An 18281-nucleotide genomic window follows, 5' to 3' on the forward strand; every position below is an offset into this window, starting at 1 on the left:
ACTGGGCCTAGTCTCTCTCCATTTTGCGGTCGGTGACCTAAGGCAGGAGGCCTCTTCCCTGCAACGGGATGCCACAGAGATGCGGGGGTGGGGAAAGAGGCTGACTGCATCGTCTTGAGGGCCGTGATAGGTGCATAACCCTGCTAATCCCGGGAAGGCCCGTAGAGAATTTAGGAAAACGGGGGGAGGGGGGTATGCGCGGTCTGCAAGGCAGTACTGCAGTCTGTTGCCCTGGAGAAGCTTGCGCAAGTCGACCGGGGCTGGACGCCTGAGTTCGAGGACGGGAGTATAAAAAGAGGCAGCAGGGAGTGGGACCTGATCATTGCGATCACCACTACCCACAAGGGATCGGAGGAGGTGGGGTAAAAACGAAAACAAGGGTGGGGGAAGGGCGGGGAGGTGCTTCAAGCTGGTACGCGGAGCATCCTGGGAGACGTAGTCCATGAGGGGGTTGGAAATCTGTCAGTGCGCTTGCTCCAGAGCGCGGAGCGGGCAGTTGAGCACGTTAGGTGAGGTCGAGGGGGTGGTCTTCTCAACCAGGGAGGCTCCGCATGGCAGGAATCCTGGCAATCCCTGTAGGCTGTCCCTGCCCTGTCAGGCGAGGCTCCTCAATCACTGTTGCCTTGGCAACAGACTTTGGAGCTCCGCCCCCGGTTGCTATGGCGGCACTGGGACCTGCCTGGAAAATCTAGAACGGAACTTGCCCGCCTAGACTTCTGGGAAGTGTATTTCGGGAACCTCCAATGGACTCCCCGGATTGGCGTTGGCCCAAGTTTCTCCCAGGGTTTCAGGTTGACGTGGAACCTTGAAGATTAGAGGTTTGAACCCCGGGTTCAGGCGGCCTTCGAATTCCGTTCTATCCACTGGGGGATGACTCTGTGGCGCCATTCTCTTACTAAAGTCTAATTACTTCACAAACCCCAACTGCAGAAGGAGCAGCGTGAGCAGGGAGGTCAGCCCCAGTTGGGAGATGGGGAAACAGGTTCACTGAAGCACAGCGATCAGAAAATGGGCAGAAGCAGGAACTCGCGCCTTTCTTGCAGGCTCCTGTTCAATCGGGAGGCAGGGTGGAGTGGGTTTTGCAGGCTCGCCAGAAGTTCCCTGTCATTTTTCAGCCCCACCTAAATCACGGAGCTGAGAAGTTAAGCTTTGCATGGTATGGTAAGTTGGTCTCAGAGGATGGGACTGAGTGGAAGAAAGTACTGCCTAGGAACTGGACCAACAAGTGGCTTTGCACAGGTTAAGATGGGGACCAGGTGGGTGGAATGAGGCTGCCCTCTGGAACCAGGATGGGAGGAGTATGATGATGGGGCCCAAATGAGGAGCCATATGTGAGCCACTGGGTGGGCAAATGGATTGTGGAGGAAGGTAGCATTAGGAGGTTGCAGTAGGGTGGGGCAGTGGTGCTGATGCCCAGGGCGTACGTGGTGTACATGCCATCTATCTGGTAAAGGGAAAACTGCAGAGCAAATGAGGTTGCTTGTAGAAGATGGGCAGGATTTAGAAAAGAGAGGAGTTATCTTCTAGGCTTAAGAAAAAGCCTGTGTTGGGTTGGCGCCCGTAGCACAGTGGTTACCGCGCCAGCCACATACACCGAGGGTGGCAGGTTCGAACCTGGCCCAGGCCAGCTAAACAATGACAACCGCAATCAAAAAATAGCCGGTCATTGTGGCAGGCGCCTGTGGTCCCAGCTACTTGGGAGGCTGAGGCAAGAGAATTGCATAAGCCCAAGAGTTGGAGGTTGCTGTGAGCTTTGATGCCCCACCCACAGTACTCTACTAAGGGGGAAATAGTGAGACTGTCTCAAAGAAAGGGGAAAAAAAAGGAAGAAAGAAACAGCCTGTGTTAGGCCAGGCACAGTGGCTCATACTTGTAATCCTAGCACTTTGGGAGGCTGAGGTGGGAAGATCACTTGAGGCCAGGAGTTCGATACCTACTTAAGCAAGAGTGAGATTTCATCTTTACAAAAAATAGAAAAATTAACTGGGCATTATGGCAGGTGCCTGTAGTCCTAGCTACTCAGGAGGCTGAGGCGGGAGGCTTCATTGATCCTGGAGTTTGAGGTTGCTGTGGGCTATGATGCCACCACACTCTAACCAAGATGACAGATGAGACTCTGCCTTAGGAAAAGAACAAAACAGCCTGTGTTTGGAGCAAGTGGGCTACTGGACACTCCATACAAGCCCAGCTACAGAGGAGGCCAGGAATATGGGTTATTCAATGAGGGCTTCTAACCCTCTGAGTCCCTGGGGTATGACCTCTTGGTGCCTCAGTTTCCTTGTCTGCTTTGTACATGGGGTAGGTCTGAGGTTTGGTCAACATCGCATAGAATAGGTACTCAATAAGCATTCACTGTCACTGTCTACTCTTATTGCAGAAGCTTTATCCTGTTCCTTTCTCAGGGGCAGACGGTGGCCTCAGGTCAGTACCTGACCTGGTACTCCCAATGAGACCTACTGTGCTGGGCTCCCCAGGCACTGTACCCCCAGAAGATGAGGGCCCTGTCATGGTGAAGCTGGAGGACTTTCAGGAAGAAGATGAAGCCACACCATGGGACCCAGGCCCTGAAGCTGCACGCCTACGCTTCCGGTGCTTTCATTATGAGGAAGCAATAGGGCCCCAAGAGACATTGGCCCAGCTCCGAGAGCTATGTCGCCAGTGGCTTCAGCCAGAAGTGCACTCCAAGGAGCAGATGCTGGAGCTCCTGGTGCTGGAGCAGTTCCTGGGCGTACTGCCCCCTGAGATCCAGGCCCGTGTGCAGAGACAGCATCCAGGCAGCCCCAAGGAGGCTGCTACCCTGGCAGACAGGCTGCTCCAGGAGCTTGGCAGGCCTCGGAAATGGGTGAGTCAGTGGCCCTGAGTAGGGGGGTCAGGACTGGCATATTGTCCAGCCCTGCCTCATCCTGGGGGTCCCATGCTTGGTCAAAACCTATCTTCCCTCATGGTACACCTGCCACAGAGTAACAGAATTCAAGAGCTGCAAGGTAAGGTAAGACAGGGAGATTAATGGGCAACCCTGGGTGTCAGCAGCAGAAGAGGGACTGCAGGTGGTGCCTTTGCTCCTTACTCAGGGCCCAGAGATGTTAGGACCTTGGAAAACCTAGTCAGCAGGCTCGGCCTCCGTATCTCGGTGATTAGGATGCTAGCCACATACAATGGGTCTGGCAGCTTCGAACCCAGCCCAGGCCTGCTAAACAATGACAACTACAACAAAAAAATAGCCAGGTGTTCTGGTGGGCGCCTATAGTCCGGGCTACTTGGGAGGCTGAGGCAAGAGAATCACTTAAGCCAGTGGTTTTCAACCTTCCTAATGCCGGGATGTAGTTTCATTGTTACAAAGGGGTCACAACCCACAGGTTGAGAACCGCTGGCTTAAGCCTAAGAGTTTGAGTTTGCTGGGAGGCACTCTACAGAGGGTGACATAGTGAGACTCTGTCTCAAAAAAAAAAAAAAACCTAGTCAGCAGTTGCTTACCAGGCAGACCCCTGAAGTCCTGCAGTGGGGTGGATCCCTGTGAACCCCAGGTTGTGCCCAGCTCCCTCTCTGTTTGGGCCTCTAATGGTGGGGCACCTCCCTAGGTGACAGTCCAGGTGCAAGGCCAAGAGGTCCTATCAGAGAAGATGGAGCCCTTCACCTTCCAGCCCCTACCTCAAACTGAGTCTCAAACGCCAGAGCCTGGGCCAGAGACGCCCCCTGGGCCCATGCAGGAATCACCACCACTGAGCCTTCAGGTGAAAAAGGAGCCAGAGGTTACAGAGGACACAGGTGAGGACAGGCAGGGTAGGCAGAGGCCTGGTTGGGTAGACTAGGGGGCCTGGTCTGAGTAGTCTGAAGTCTGCTGGGGAAGGACCTGACAGTTTTGGGGTTATGCCCACCCATTCACTTGTCAGGCACAGTACCCAAATCCACTGACTACACTCTGCATTCCTCAGTGGGCCCTTAAACGGTCCCCCATGACCTCTACTGGCCATCCTGTCCCAGGATTCATGGAGGACCATAGGCAGAGACCTGAGCCCACCTCATACCACTACAGCTCAGCCCCTGGCCTTCCAGGGTGCTCTGCTTCACCGATTCCCAAGCTGGTCCCTCAGCTGCCCTATGCTGCCCTCCCCAGCACTAAGCCCACACCCAGGACTCCCCTGTACTTGGACACTAGCATCTGGCACACAACTGAGAAGAGCAGCAGGGTGGAAAGTCCCTCAGCTACCTGACCCAACCCTTCCTCTCTAGAGTTCCTGGAGTTTGGGCCTCTAGCTGCCAGCCAGGAGGCTGCACCCATCCTCCTGCCTGAGGAGGCCCAGGTGAGCCCTGCACAGCCTATGCCTGCCTCCCTGCCCCAGGTGCTTCAATGAGTGGGGGTCAGGTAGGACTCTCCTTGAGCCTAGCCAAGCACAGATGAGCAGTGACCACTGTGGTTTCAGGGCTGTGGGCCAATGCTGCACCAGGCCTTTCCCCACAACAAGACTAAGCCTGAATGGCCCTTATGGAGGCAGCACCCTGGGACCCTGTGGCATGAGGAAACTGGGAGCATCTTCTCCCCAGGTAAGTGAGATGGAGCATTGTGGGGCCGGGCCCTTTGCATGGGCAGCACCACCTTTGCTAAGCCTAGTTCTGGCCCTACCCAGGCAGCCCTCTTCCTCCAGCATCTCCAAGCTTCCCTCTTCCCTAGACCAACCCCTATAGTGTTCAGCCTGCTTTAGCATCTTCTGCTCTCCAAAGCCAAGCCACTACTTGCCCCAAAGCCCCTCTAGCTTTTTCTCCCCACCAAAGTAAAACCTCCTGAGAATGAGGCCTATGTTCCCCACACCCATATTCTCTACCAGTCTTGGCATCTTGGATAGTCCCCAGACTGGGCTTGTATCCTGCTAGCCAGACATTGGTGCAGGGAGGCTCAAGACCAGGTAAGGACGACAAGTTAGTAGACAGGGTGGGTGAGCAGGTGAGACCTCTATATAAGATAGAGATCAGGCAAGGACAGACCAGGATCCTGCCCAATCACCCAGACATCACAGGCAAAGGCCCCTTGACATCCACCTCTCAGCCACTGTCCTGGTCTGCCATCATCCAAGCTCCCCACCATACCTCATCTTTTGTTCCTCCTTGTTGCCCAAAAAGTGGGATTACTAGGTCAAAGTGCAAGATACTTGGCTGTTTTGGTGGATTTTGCATGGGTCCCTGCAGTGACGGTATAGAAAATGGCAGGTGCATTCAGCCAAAATGCACATGCATTTTTCTTACTAGGAGATAGCATATTTTTTCTTTTTTTTTGAGACAGAGTCTCATTTGGTCACCTTTGGTAGAGTGCTGTGGCATCTTAGCTCACACCAACCTCAAACTCTTTGGGTTCAAGTGATTCTTTTGCCTTGCCTCCCAAGTAGCTGAGACTACAGGTGCTCTTACACAGGTTGGTCTCGAGCTCAGGCAATCTACCCACGTCGGCCTCTCAAGTGCTGGCATTATAGGCGCGGACCACTGTGCCCAGTGAGACAGCGTATTTTTATGGGATTTAAGCATTACTTAACATTTCCTTTACTGTTCATATCCTTTGCCCATATGCCTATCAGGTTATTGGTCTTTCTTTTTAATTTATTTATTTTTATTTTATTATTATACAATAATATTTTTTATTTTATTATACGATAATATTTTATTATACAACAAATTAAATAAATATTTATATTATTTACAAATATTATTATTTTTTTTTTGTAGAGACAGAGTTTCACTTTATGGCCCTCAGTAGAGTGCTGTGTCATCACACAGCTCACAGCAACCTCCAACTCCTGGGCTTAAGCAATTCTCTTGCCTCAGCCTCCCGAGTAGCTGGGACTACAGGCGCCCACCACAACACCAGGCTATTTTTTTTGTTGCAGTTCGGCCGGGCCTGGTTTTGAACCCGCCACCCTCAGTATATGGGGCCGGCGCCTTACCGACTGAGCCACAGGTGTCACCCTAAATATTATATTTTTATAATAATATAAAAAATAATATTATTGTATAATAATAAAATAAAATTATAGTATTTATTGTATGATAAAAAATAAATTGAAATATTATAATATAAAATATTTTATATAACAATAAAATTATAATGAGATTTATGAGACAGAGACTCTGTTTTTGAGATAGAGTCTCATTATGTTGCCCTCAGTAGAGTGCTATGGAGTAACAGCTCACAGCAACCTCAAACTCTTTTGGGCTTAAGTGATTCTCCTGCCTCAGGCTCCCAAGTAGCTGGGACTCCAGGTGCCCGCCATAATGCCTGGTTATTTATTTTTTTTGGCTGTAGTTGTTATTGCTGTTTGGCAGGCCTGGGCTGGGCTCAAACCCACCACCTCCGGTGTACGTGGCTAGCACCCTAGCCATTTGAGCTACAGGCGCTGAGCCCATTTATCGAAGCTCTTTACTTAGAAGGTTAATTAACCCTTTGCCTCTGAAAAGTCTTTTAGTTTGTCATTTGTCTTTTTTTTGTTTTGTTTGTTTTTTAGAGACAAAGTCTTATTTTGTCGCCCTCAGTAGGGTGCTGTGGTGTCACAGCTCACAGCAACCGCCAGCTCTTGGGCTTAGGCGATTCTCTTGCCTCAGCCTCCCGAGTAGCTGGGACTACAGGAGCCTGCCACAATGCCTGGCTATTTTTTGTTGTTGTTGCAGTTTGGCCGGGGCAGGCCAGGGCCGGGTTTGAACCCACCACCCTTGGTATATGGGGTGGGGAGCCTACTCACTAAGCCACAGGCGCCTCCCCCGTCATTTGACTCTGAGGTGTTTTTGTTGATTTCCTTTGATGCATTCTAATATGTTTGGCTTTTCTTTTGGCAGCTTATAGATTTTCTATCACCATTAAACCCTTCACTATTCTCTCAGTCTTCTTGATTTAACCTCCTACAAGTTTCCTCTTTCACCAGACCCTGCTTCTCAGTTGCAGTTCCTGACTGCTCCATCACCCAGCCTCTAACGCTGTAGCGCTCATGGTGTGGCTAAGACCTACTTCTCTCCTCTGTAGATACTCACCCTTGTTGATAATATGCAGGCTCATCGCTCCATTTGCCATGTTATATGACCTCAAGCTCTTGCTTACACTTCCCAGCAGCCTCAATGAAATATGTTTTCCTCAAATGTCCTACAGGGTCTCATCCAAAACACATCCCAACTCCAGACCAAAGTGTAAGGGCTTTCATTCCCTCCCCCTCCCCATTCCTTTCTGTTGGCTCCACCTCCAGCCTCCCTTAAGCCCCACCCACTTCTCTGCATTTGCAGAGACCATCTTTGCCCACCTAGACAGTGCAAGGGCTATCTGCCACCAATATTGCCCTACAGCTCTTCCAGAAAGGGGTGATTTTTTTCACACTTATGTAAGATCCAGAGCACTGTTGTTTTTTTTTAATGTTCCCTAAGATTCGCATGTTGCAGAAAGCCTTTTTCTCACACTGCCCAGTCTTCCTCCTTATGCGAGCCTCTATTTCATTGTTAACTCCTCAGGGAAGGCTGTACAGATAGAATCCCTGCCCTTATCACCTCTGTCTGCCTCCATTGGTCAGTTTCACTGTCCCCAGGGCTGAAGCGGCCTAGGTACAGTGGGTATTCTGTCATAAATGAGTGGGTTCCCTTGTGCATGCAGGGTTTGCACTCCAGATGAACAGCATCTGCACAGCCCCAGGTACTGTAAGCCCCCCACTGCACGTCTCCTGGGACTTTGGCATGGCTGGTCTCTCAGGTCGGATACGGTCACCCTCTCACGAAGGTGACTTCCCGCATGCGCTCCTGCTCCCCAGTGACCTGAGCACTGAGCAGGACCCCATGGATAAGGGTTCCCCCCGAAATGTGGGACCTACACTGGTCACTGCCCGCTGGCAAACCCCCAGGGGCCGGGGTCGTCCCAGCACCGGAACACAGACAGTTCAGGGCTGCCATTGTGATGTGTGTGGCAAGGTGTTCAGTCAACGCAGCAATCTGCTGCGGCACAAGAAGATCCACAGGGGTGAGCGACCATTCATGTGCTGTGACTGCGGCCGCAGCTTCAGCCGCAGCTCACACCTGCTCCGCCACCAGCTCACACACACCGAAGAGCGGCCTTTTGTGTGTGGCGACTGTGGCCAGGGCTTCGTGCGCATCGTGCGCCTGGAGGAGCACAGGCGCGTGCACACTGGTGAACAGCCCTTTAGTTGCTCAGAGTGCGGCCAGAGGTTCCGGCAGCGCGCCAACCTGCTGCAGCACCAGCGCATCCACGGCGACCCCCCAGGCCCCGGCTCTGTGGTTCCCACCCTTCCTGGCACACCTGAGCCTCCAGGCCCCTTTCCGTGCAGTGAATGCTGCGAAAGCTTCCCACGGCGTGCTGTGCTGCTAGAGCACCAGGTGGTGCACACAGGTATCAAGTCCTTCAGCTGTGTGGAGTGCGGAGAGCGTTTTGGCCGCCGCTCAGTGTTGCTGCAGCACCGGCGCGTGCACAGCGGCGAACGGCCCTTTGCCTGTGCCGAGTGCGGCCAGAGCTTTCGGCAGCGCTCAAACCTCACGCAGCACCAGCGCATCCACACCGGCGAGCGGCCCTTCACTTGTGCAGAGTGCGGCAAGGCCTTCCGCCAGCGGCCCACACTCACGCAGCACCTGCGCGTGCACACAGGTGAGAAGCCCTTTGCGTGCCCCGAATGCGGCCAGCGCTTCAGCCAGCGCCTCAAGCTCACACGCCATCAAAGGACACACACCGGCGAGAAGCCCTACCATTGCAGCGAGTGTGGCCTGGGCTTCACACAGGCCTCGCGGCTCACGGAGCACCAGCGCATCCACACTGGCGAACGGCCCTTCACCTGTCCTGAATGCGGCCAGAGATTCCGGCAGCATGCCAACCTCACGCAGCACCGGCGCATACACACGGGGGAGCGTCCCTATACATGCCCCGACTGTGGCAAGGCCTTCCGCCAGCGACCCACACTCACGCAGCACCTGCGCACACACTGGAGAGAGAAGCCCTTTGCCTGCCAAGATTGTGGCCGCCGCTTCCACCAGAGCACCAAGCTCATCCAGCACCAGCGCGTGCACGGTGCTGAGTAGCTCCAGCCTGGACACACTGTGTCCACCTTGGTCAGAACACTTGGCAGGTTTGTTGGGAGGCCAGTGACCACATAGGTACAACAGGTTCACCTGGGGCTTTGCCATCAGTAGATGCTCAATACACAGTAGATGAAAAACTGAGTCTCCACCCTCTTGATTGATGCCTCCCCATTTTCACAGTCCCTGTCTACCCACTGTGCTGTCCTGGGGTGTTCCCTCTGCACCAACATGCTTCCTGTGAGGATTGTATCCTTCCCCTGCAACACTCCCTCACCCCCACAGAGGTGGCTCCTAGCAGCACCTGCTCCTATTGGGGGGGGGGCCTTTATACTATGTTTCTGACTTACACTGAGTAATGAATCACCCAGCAGCAGGTCGGTAGAGCAGCGCTGAGCAGCCTAGCCTCAGCTCTCCCTAAGCAATATACCACCTCAGTTTCTCAAACCCAGAGAGAAGGAAATGTTCTCTGCCAACATCTGCCAGGAGACCACATGTGTATTGCATGGTGCCATGCAATCAGGATCCAGTCAAGAGACAGAGCCACAGCAGGTGTTTAAACAGAACTGGTAACTAAGGTTTAGGTACTTGATGGGTGATTGAAAAGGGTAAGTCGGGCGGCGCCGGCCCCATATACCGAGGGTGGCGGGTTCAAACCCAGCCCCAGCCAAACTGCAACCAAAAAATAGCCGGGCGTTGTGGCGGGCGCCTGTAGTCCTAGCTACTCGGGAGGCTGAGGCAAGAGAATCGCTTAAGCCCAGGAGTTGGAGGTTGCTGTGAGCTGTGTGAGGCCACGGCACTCTACCGAGGGCCATAAAGTGAGACTCTGTCTCTACAAAAAAAAAAAAAAGAAAAGGGTAAGTCAAGCTGTCATGGAGGTGGAAAAGGTGGGAAATGCAAAGAGCAGCTAGATCCCCTGTGCTAAAGGAACAAAGGGAAGCATAGCAATTTAGATTCCAATGAGTTTCCCATGGAGCTGAAACTCAGGCCCTTGATGTGAGAGCACTTCCAGGCTGATACTGGGGTCTCTTACCCAGTGGTGAATCCCTATGGGCTTGGGAGCCAGAACTCCAAAGAGGGGATACTGTGTAGCAGTTGTGGGGTTGCTGGGCTGAAAGGAGGGTACCCCATGGGCCTAGAAGTGAGACTCCTGAGGAGGGTGCACTGGTGTGTCTCTGAGGAGCTCAATGAGCCTGGTTCTGGGAGGTTATGCTGCTCCCAGAAGGACCTGCTGCTACCAGATGAAGACTACTGCTGCCTTAGTCTTTCCCCACCTGCCACCTTACTTCCTCTGTCACTAACAGCTGGAGGTAAAGAATATATTTGCAAAGTCTCTGCCCTACACATTGATACTTAGGTGAACAAGTCTGGAGCCCAGCCCTTGACGGGTGACATTCCATGAGATCCTCCCTTGATACTGAGGCCACTACCCAGGGCCTCTGAGGGGTTGAGAAAACACTCAGTCCCCAAGGGGGTTACCAGCTTGTCAAGTCACCAAGTCATCCACCTTGCTCCAAGCCAGCACTGGCATTTCCACCCCCAGCTCAGCTGTCCAATTATCCTGCCAGCACCCTTCCCCTCCCTGCAGTAGTCATCATAAGTGGTTAAGGATTTCCCTCTATTAACAGCTGCTGGGGAACTGGTATTTGGGGCTCTCAGCACTTCTTACAGCTGGGAGCCCAGAATCTCACCTGGATCATCCAGCTCCCAGGTTTGTGAGTGGCACTGTGCCGGGCCTGTGATGCCTGTGATTTGAACACCCCCTCCTGTCACGTCTGTTCCCAGGGCCATGGGCCAACTCAACTCCCAGGAGAGGACCTGGACTGGCCTGATTCTTCCCAGCTATCCCAAGATCATCGGATACAGCAGAAGTTAACAAATTAGCAGTTCTCACTTGCAGATGTCTTCACAAAGTTCCTTTACACTTAGGAAACCACTTCCAGTTCAAAAACTGGAAAGTTTTACCCAGAAACTCAGATTTTCTAGGACTTTTCCTGTTACCACCTATTTACATCCAACAGGTGCTGATGGTGTAGAACCTTGAAAATGGGACCCTAGTCAATCTGGGATGGTCCTGTGCACAGTGCCATGGAGGCCCCCCCCACTAAGTGATCTTCATAAGGAATGCATCTAGCAGCCAGTCCCAGAAGCACACCTGACAGTAGCTTATGTAAAGGCAGAAAGACTCTGTCAGCACAGGTTCCCATGGAGGCCCCCCGCCACACACACACTAAGTGATCTTCATAAGGAATGCATCTAGCAGCCAGTCCCGGGAAAGCACACCTGACAGTAGCTTAGGTAAAAGCAGAAAGACTCTGTCAGCACAGGTTCAGCATCTTGCAGACTTCAAGGCAGCATCTCCAGGACCCTGTGCCATTGCCTTTTCTGCCCTAGCCATCTTCTGCTTCCATCCCATTGATCAAGCCCTTGACACAGCCCCTCACCCCTCCCAGTGGGTTCCTTGAGTGTAAGTGCAAGCAACTCAGGGTGAAAGACCGTCTCAGTGAAGGGGTCCACATGCAGCAGGGTCCAGCTTGAGTACAGCTGGACTTGGACTCAGCCAAGGCAAGCCTTGGCCTGGACATTTCCAGAAACAGGGACTTGAGGTCTGTGTATACCCCCTTCCAGGGGGTATAACTGGACTTTCCTCTGCTATGTCAAGTCACTCTGACCACCATGACTGGAGCCTTGGCCTCAGGAAAAACAGACAAACCAGCTTGGACTAGAGGCTACTTTTGGGACTAGAGAATCAGAAAAGTGGTAACTGGGTCCCTCAGTATGCAAGTACTACCATACTCAGCAGGGTTGGGGGCCTGGACATAATGACCCCTGCACATAGCCACAGCCATAAGAATAATCTAGGAAAGGAACCCACAAAGCCCTGGTCAGCTGGAGCAGGTATAACAATATGCCCAGCCAGCTAGCCTGTCTCTGAAGCCATATAGTTCACTCTCAAGCTAAATATCCCTCCCCACAATGCCACATCCATCTAATTACTCTCACCTCAACCCCAGCCTCCTTGATTCTGATTACTTGCTTTAGCACTACTCTAATTCCAGCCTCCAATCTCTGGCATGTTGGACCATGGCATCTCCCCTCAGCCTCCAGCCTCTCCTAACACCTAACATAGATCCTGTCTTCCCAGCTCCCAGAAGCTACACTAACACAGCCCTTTGCCCAGTCCCTCTGAGGCACTGCCCCTGGCTTCCCTCAGAGTCTTTGCACATGGCAAGTCTTGTATTCCTCCCCAGAGGCAGCAGGTCCTCTCACCTCCCACGCCACTCAACTCCTATGCTTTCCTGGCACTTGGGCAGCTGTGGTGGTGACAAGGAAGATACAGCTATATATACCACATCCAGTGCACCATCCAGCTTCAATTTGCCCATCCCTTCCTCCCTTATCTGGACCCTGCCAGTTCCCTCTCCCATGTTGTTGCATTACTGATGGTCTTCCCCAGTAGAAGAACAGAGAACACACAAGTCCAACTTTAACTAGTCCAGGATCACATCTCTGGGAGACCAATACCCCATTCCTAGATGGGCCTTCAGCAAATGGACTTCAGCAATTGACCTGAGGATAGACATATGGACCAGGCTAGCCAACAGGAACCACTGTGAGACTAGATGGAAACAGCAGGAGGATCATCAACTGCCACATAGGTGACCTGTATGAAAATAAATCAGCACAGAGCAGGGTGGCCGAAAAGAAAGAACAGAGAAAGAGGGAGACTCAGTATGGAGAGGCCCTCTGAGCCTCAGAACTAGCCATGTGTGAAGCCTGAGGAAGGTGGGACCACTGAAATCATGTTGGCCCCAAATCCAAGCTGTTTGAGGCTTCTGACTCCCCTTCCTCACCCCAGACGTCTCTGGTACTCAGCTCTCTCAGGCGTAAAGGCAAGAGAAGATGCTGGGGATGTGAAGCTGGGACAGCCAGAGGGTTGAAGCAGGAGGAGGCTCTTTGAAGAACAGGAGAGGAAGCTTAGGACAGCTCTGGGATAGAACACTGAACACAGAAGGGCAGAAAGGAGGGGCAACAGAGACAAGGCAGGCACCTGTTCACAAGACCAGAGGCTGCCAAGGTACCGGGCACACACAGAGCAGAACCTCCGAACTGAGACTGGGGAGGGGATGGACGCCAGACCAATGTCTGAACAGGTAGAGGCGACTCTTCCGCTAGAGTGAAAATGGGGGCGGTGCGGGTCCGAGGAGGCGCGGGAGGTGAGGGGCTGAAGCCGACTCCGCCGAGGCGAGAGGTGGATCTTGAGTAGTCGCTGGAGATGAGAGAGCTTCAACAACGACTTAGCAGAGGTGACCGAATGGGGTCAGGTGGCGGCGAAAGGCCCAAGAACACACCGGCCTGACCCACCATGGCACCTAACGGACCATGAAGACTATGTCTCCCACAATGCTCGGAGCTGTGACGACGCGCTACCACAAGGAAGGGAGGACTTGCCCGCGGAGACGCATTGGGAAGCTTCAGGACTGAGCTCAGTCTCTGCTACCCGAAGCTCACCAGCCTGACGGTTACCGTGGTGACGGGTGGACGACTCTGGCCGCCCGACGTCGCTTCCTCCCGCCCTTGGAGACACGCTGAGCTGTGATTGGATGGAAGGCTGACCCGCCAACATCCCCAGATTCTGACAGGCTCGGAAATGCAGAGCTGCAGTGCGCCTCCAGGGGAACTCTGCCAGCGCCAAGAGACGGCCCGCTAGACCTCTTCCTCCTGTCCGACAGGTTTTCCCGTATACCCCTGTTAACCACAGTGCTTATCACTCTGGCACAGTATACATTTTGGTTACTTCAATCAGAGTCTCCAAGCCGGGGAGCGGTGGCTCACGCCCGTAATCCCAGCACTCTAGGAAGTCTGCTTGAGTTCAGGAGTTGGGAGATCAGCTTGAGCAAGAGGGAGGCCTCATAGTTGCTAAAAATATAAAAAATTAGTCAGGAGTTGGGGCGATAGTCCTAGCTACTCGGGAGGCTGAGGCAAAAGGATCGCTTGAACTCAGGAGTGTTAGGTTGCTGCGAGCTAGGGTGAAGCCACCGCACTCTAGCCTGGGTAACAGTGAGACTGTCTCAAAAAAGAAAAAAGCCAGACGCTGTGACTCAAGCCTGTAACACTAGCACTCTGAGAGGCCGAGACAGGAGGAATGCTTGAGCTCAAGAGTTCCAGACCAGGCTGAGCAAAGGCGAGAGACTCCGTCTAAAAAAAAAAAAAGATAATCTTTCCAGCCTGAGCAGTAGCAAGACCCACATCTCTACTAAAACTAGAAAAAATTAGCTGGGTGTTGTGGTGGGCACATATAATCCCAACTACTCAGGAGGCTGAAGCAGGATTGCTTGACCCCAAGAGTTTGAGGTTGCTGTGAGCTATGATGACGCCACGGCACTCAACCCAGGGTGACAGAGTGAAACTCTGTCTCAAAAAAAGAAAACAAAAGTCAGAATCTCCATGAACGAGGATCTTAGGGACACTAAAGGTGCTCCGCCTTGAACCCGCTGGGCAACGCCGCTGGCCTCGCCCAGGTTCTGGCCTGAGATGGTCTCCCTACGGGGTTAAAGACCTTGTCTGGCACACTCCCGTCGGGTACACTCCCGTCGGGTACCAGTGCAACAGAATAGACCCACCCCAAGCAAAGCGGCCCGCGTTTGCCCTACTCAAAGATGGCGGCCAACGCCATTTCCTGCCCGGCCAGGGGAGTGCCCTCGGAAGTGACCGCAGGACCGCCGAACGGAAAAACCCGAGTACAGACGAAAGAGTCCAAACCTCCCAAACCCCATCGCCGGGCAAGGCGGATGCGCAGGCGCAAAACGCAGGCCGGCGGCAAGAGCCGAAGCGGGCAGGCGGCGGAAATACCCGAAGCGGCAAGGCGCCCGAGGCCGTTGCCGACCTTCGCGCCGAAGCCGCGGCTGCCGCAGAAGCCGAGCCGCCTCAAGAACGCGGCAGCCGGCCGCCGCCTAATCCTTCACCCCAAGCCTCAGCCCCCTCGCGGAGTGATCGATTGAGCGGGCGAGCGGCGCTACCCAAGAAGCGCAGCTTGGCCTGGGAAGACAGAGCGGGCCAGGGGGCGGAGGGAGCGGCCGTGGGGGGGGAGGTAGGGGCGGGGCCGAGCGGGCCCGAGAACAGACGAGTTAGTCCGAGGGCTGCCGAGGGATAGCGAGGCGCTGGGCCAGGCCGGAGCCGGACTACGGGAGCCGAGGCGGGCCGCGCGGTGGGCGCGGAGCGGCGCGGCAGGCCCGGCGGGCGGCGGCGGCGGCGGGTCCGAGGAGCGGAGGCGACGCGGGCGGCGGTGGGGGACTGGGTGGCCGGGATCCCGGGCCCCGCAGCGGCGGCAGCGGCGGCGGCGGCAGGATGATCAAGCTGTTCTCGCTGAAGCAGCAGAAGAAGGAGGAGGAGTCGGCGGGCGGCACCAAGGGCAGCAGCAAGAAGGCGTCGGCGGCGCAGCTGCGAATCCAGAAGGGTAGGGGGTCAGGGGATGGGGGTTGGGGGTCGGAGGTCAGAGTGTGGGGTTGGAGGATTTGGGAGTCAGAATTAGGGTAATGCTGTCGCTGAGAAACGTGGAAGGCTGCGAGTGTGGGGGGTCGGAAGTCAAGACCTTGAGGGTTGGAGTGTTGGAGGAATTAGGTGTGGGTTAATGCAGTTACAGGCAGGGGTCAGATATGGGGGTCCAGTGTGGAGAGTTTGATGTCTGTTCCGAAGGCCCGAGAATCTGAGAGTCATGCGGTGGAGGGAGACTCAAAAGTCTGGGGGTCAGACGAGAACTTGAATTTGGGGTGACAGGCAGAGAAGAGAGGGATAGTGAGGGCCAGGGATTGGGGATGAGTGGGAGAGGATTTAGTGTATTTTGCTTGGGTTGCTGGGAGGGTGAGAGTCAGACGTGTGGAGTAGGTCAAGGAGCCCAGGACTCATGGGTTTGGGGGTCATAGCAATTTGGGGTTCAGGGTGATGGATGCAGTAGGGAAGGGATAGTGGTTGCCAGGGATTGGAGATAGGGATGAGGCAGAATTTAGGCTGTCAAGCTGGGAATCTCAGAGTCAGAGGTAGTATGGAAGGGGAGGCCCTGGACTTGAGAGTGTAAGGGTCAGATGTGAACCTGAATTTGGAAGACATGCAGAGAAGAGAGCAAATGAGTACTAGGGATTGATGTGAGTGAGATTCGGATTATGGGGGAAGGGACAGTCAGGAACTGGAGAGTGGAGGTCATGGTTGGGAGCTTGAAGTTTAGTGCTGTCATAGGTTTTTGGGGGTGTGGGGGCTACATGGGAATACGGGCCCTTGGGAACTGGGTTGGGGGTACTGGGGGCTGTTTATTCAGAAAAGTTGTTTACCCTGGACCAGGAACAGGAACACATAGCCATAATTGAACATGCATATTTGCAGTATACAGAAGAGCGGCTTTTTCTTACTTTTACTTTTTGCAACAGGATTTCTGTTGCCAGGCAGGAGTGCAGTGGCATCATCATAGCTCAATGCAGCTTCCAACTCCTGGGTTCAAGCATTCCTCCTGCCTTAGCCTCTCAAGTAACTGGGACTATAGGCACACACCACCACACCTGTCTTTTTATTTATTTATTTATTTTTTAGAGATAGGGTCTCAGTATTGCCCAAACTGGTCTCAAACTTCTGGCCTCAAGCAGTTCTCCTACTTTGACCTCCCACACTGCTAGGATTACAGGCATGAGGCACTACACCCAGCCTATTTCTCACTTTCTTCCTCTCCCTCTTTCTGTCCCCTTTTGATGTCCAAACCCAGATATAAACGAGCTGAACCTGCCCAAGACGTGTGATATCAGCTTTTCAGACCCAGATGACCTCCTCAACTTCAAGCTGGTCATTTGTCCTGATGAGGTGAGGGCCTACATGGCTGGACTCTCAGGAGCAGACCAATGATAGCCCACCAAGGGGAGGGAGAGCTGGTTTGTCCATCCTCTAGGGATAGTGCCCTAATAACTTCCTCTTTTCTGCCCTCCCCTTTCAGGGCTTCTACAAGAGCGGGAAGTTTGTGTTCAGTTTTAAGGTGAGTCCCAGGTGGCCAGGGGTGGCTCTCTGGACTGAGGAGGCAACAGCTGAGGCCCTGCCAGGCACCCACCCACCTCCCCTCTTTTTCCTGGAGCCAGGTGGGCCAGGGTTACCCGCATGACCCCCCCAAGGTGAAGTGTGAGACGATGGTCTATCACCCCAACATTGACCTCGAGGGCAACGTCTGCCTCAACATTCTCAGGTGAGGGCACTGGCCCTCCACTGCCCTCCCAAGCCCCTGTCAACTAGGCCCATCTTAGGGCTTAGCGGGCACTGCATTAGCCTCGGTCCCTTCCTGCCCTCCCTTGCTGTCTGGGTCCCTTCATTTCCAAGTCATCTTCCTCATGTCCTGACCTTGGCTTTTTCTCTGGCCTGACCTGCTCCATACCCTCCCCCTTAGCTTCCTATATTCTCACTCTCCTGTGCCCTGAGCCTGACCTGTCCAGTACCAGCAGGGCCTGTGGCAACATGCCACTCACCAGCCCCTGACCCTGATGCTCTCTGCCCACAGAGAGGACTGGAAGCCAGTCCTTACGATAAACTCCATAATTTATGGCCTGCAGTATCTCTTTTTGGTGAGTAGGAGGGGGTAGTTAGGGCTGTGGAAGGGTTGACCTGCCCCTCTGGCTTGTTGACTCCCACCTGTACTGGCTACAGGAGCCCAACCCTGAGGACCCACTGAACAAGGAGGCTGCCGAGGTCCTGCAGAACAACCGGCGGCTGTTTGAGCAAAATGTGCAGCGCTCCATGCGGGGTGGCTACATCGGCTCCACCTACTTTGAGCGCTGCCTGAAATAGGGTTGGCTCATACCTGCCCCTGCCAGGGCCAGCAGCCCTGGCATCCCCTGCAAATATTTATTGGGGGCCATGGGTAGGGGGTTGGGGGGCGGCCAATGAGGGAATCTCCTGCGTTGGACTTGTCTCCTCTCCCTGCCACCTTCCCCTAGTTATTTTTTTTTTCTACCACCATGTGATTAAGGTCGGTGTTGCCTCCCCCGACCAACTCAGCGATGGGAAATGAATTGGCTTGTCCAGCCCCCGTCCCAGCTGAGTGCTGTCTAGCCCCCATTCCGGGCTGTAGGGTGGGTAGGCAAGGGGCCTGGGTAGCTAGGCCCGGTCGACCCACCCCTCCACCATTGGAGGTCCCACCAGGCTATTAAAGGGGAATGTTACTGCATGGCCTCTGCTTCTTCCTTCTGTGGGGTGGGAGGGGAAAGTGAGGTCCA

The 18281-nt window shown here is 54.0% G+C and overlaps 2 protein-coding genes across 7 annotated transcripts; both read left to right on the forward strand.

Moving 5' to 3' along the window:
• Positions 1–95: 95 nt before the first annotated feature.
• MZF1 (myeloid zinc finger 1) lies at positions 96–9605 on the forward strand. Of its 6 annotated transcripts, XM_053607294.1 has the most exons (7): positions 226–357; positions 1044–1161; positions 2403–2842; positions 3579–3765; positions 4231–4301; positions 4422–4542; positions 7616–9604. In XM_053607294.1, exons 3-7 carry the CDS (start codon positions 2447–2449, stop codon positions 9040–9042), a joined length of 2202 nt encoding a protein of 733 aa, XP_053463269.1. In that variant the 5' UTR covers positions 226–357; positions 1044–1161; positions 2403–2446; the 3' UTR covers positions 9043–9604. The 6 variants fall into 6 exon arrangements, with proteins under 6 accessions (XP_053463268.1, XP_053463269.1, XP_053463265.1 ...); XM_053607293.1 differs by lacking the exons at positions 226–357; positions 1044–1161 and adding an exon at positions 96–130 and having other exon boundaries at positions 7616–9605; XM_053607290.1 differs by lacking the exon at positions 1044–1161 and having other exon boundaries at positions 229–357.
• Positions 9606–14869: 5264 nt separating this feature from the next.
• Positions 14870–18232, forward strand: UBE2M (ubiquitin conjugating enzyme E2 M). Its single transcript, XM_053607299.1, has 6 exons — positions 14870–15496; positions 16790–16884; positions 17015–17053; positions 17154–17257; positions 17567–17630; positions 17713–18232. The coding sequence occupies exons 1-6, from the start codon at positions 15388–15390 to the stop codon at positions 17851–17853; spliced, it is 552 nt and encodes a 183-aa protein (XP_053463274.1). The 5' UTR covers positions 14870–15387; the 3' UTR covers positions 17854–18232.
• Positions 18233–18281: the final 49 nt, after the last annotated feature.

The sequence above is a fragment of the Nycticebus coucang genome, chromosome 10 (genome assembly GCF_027406575.1).
Source record: "Nycticebus coucang isolate mNycCou1 chromosome 10, mNycCou1.pri, whole genome shotgun sequence".
Taxonomy (NCBI): domain Eukaryota; kingdom Metazoa; phylum Chordata; class Mammalia; order Primates; family Lorisidae; genus Nycticebus; species Nycticebus coucang.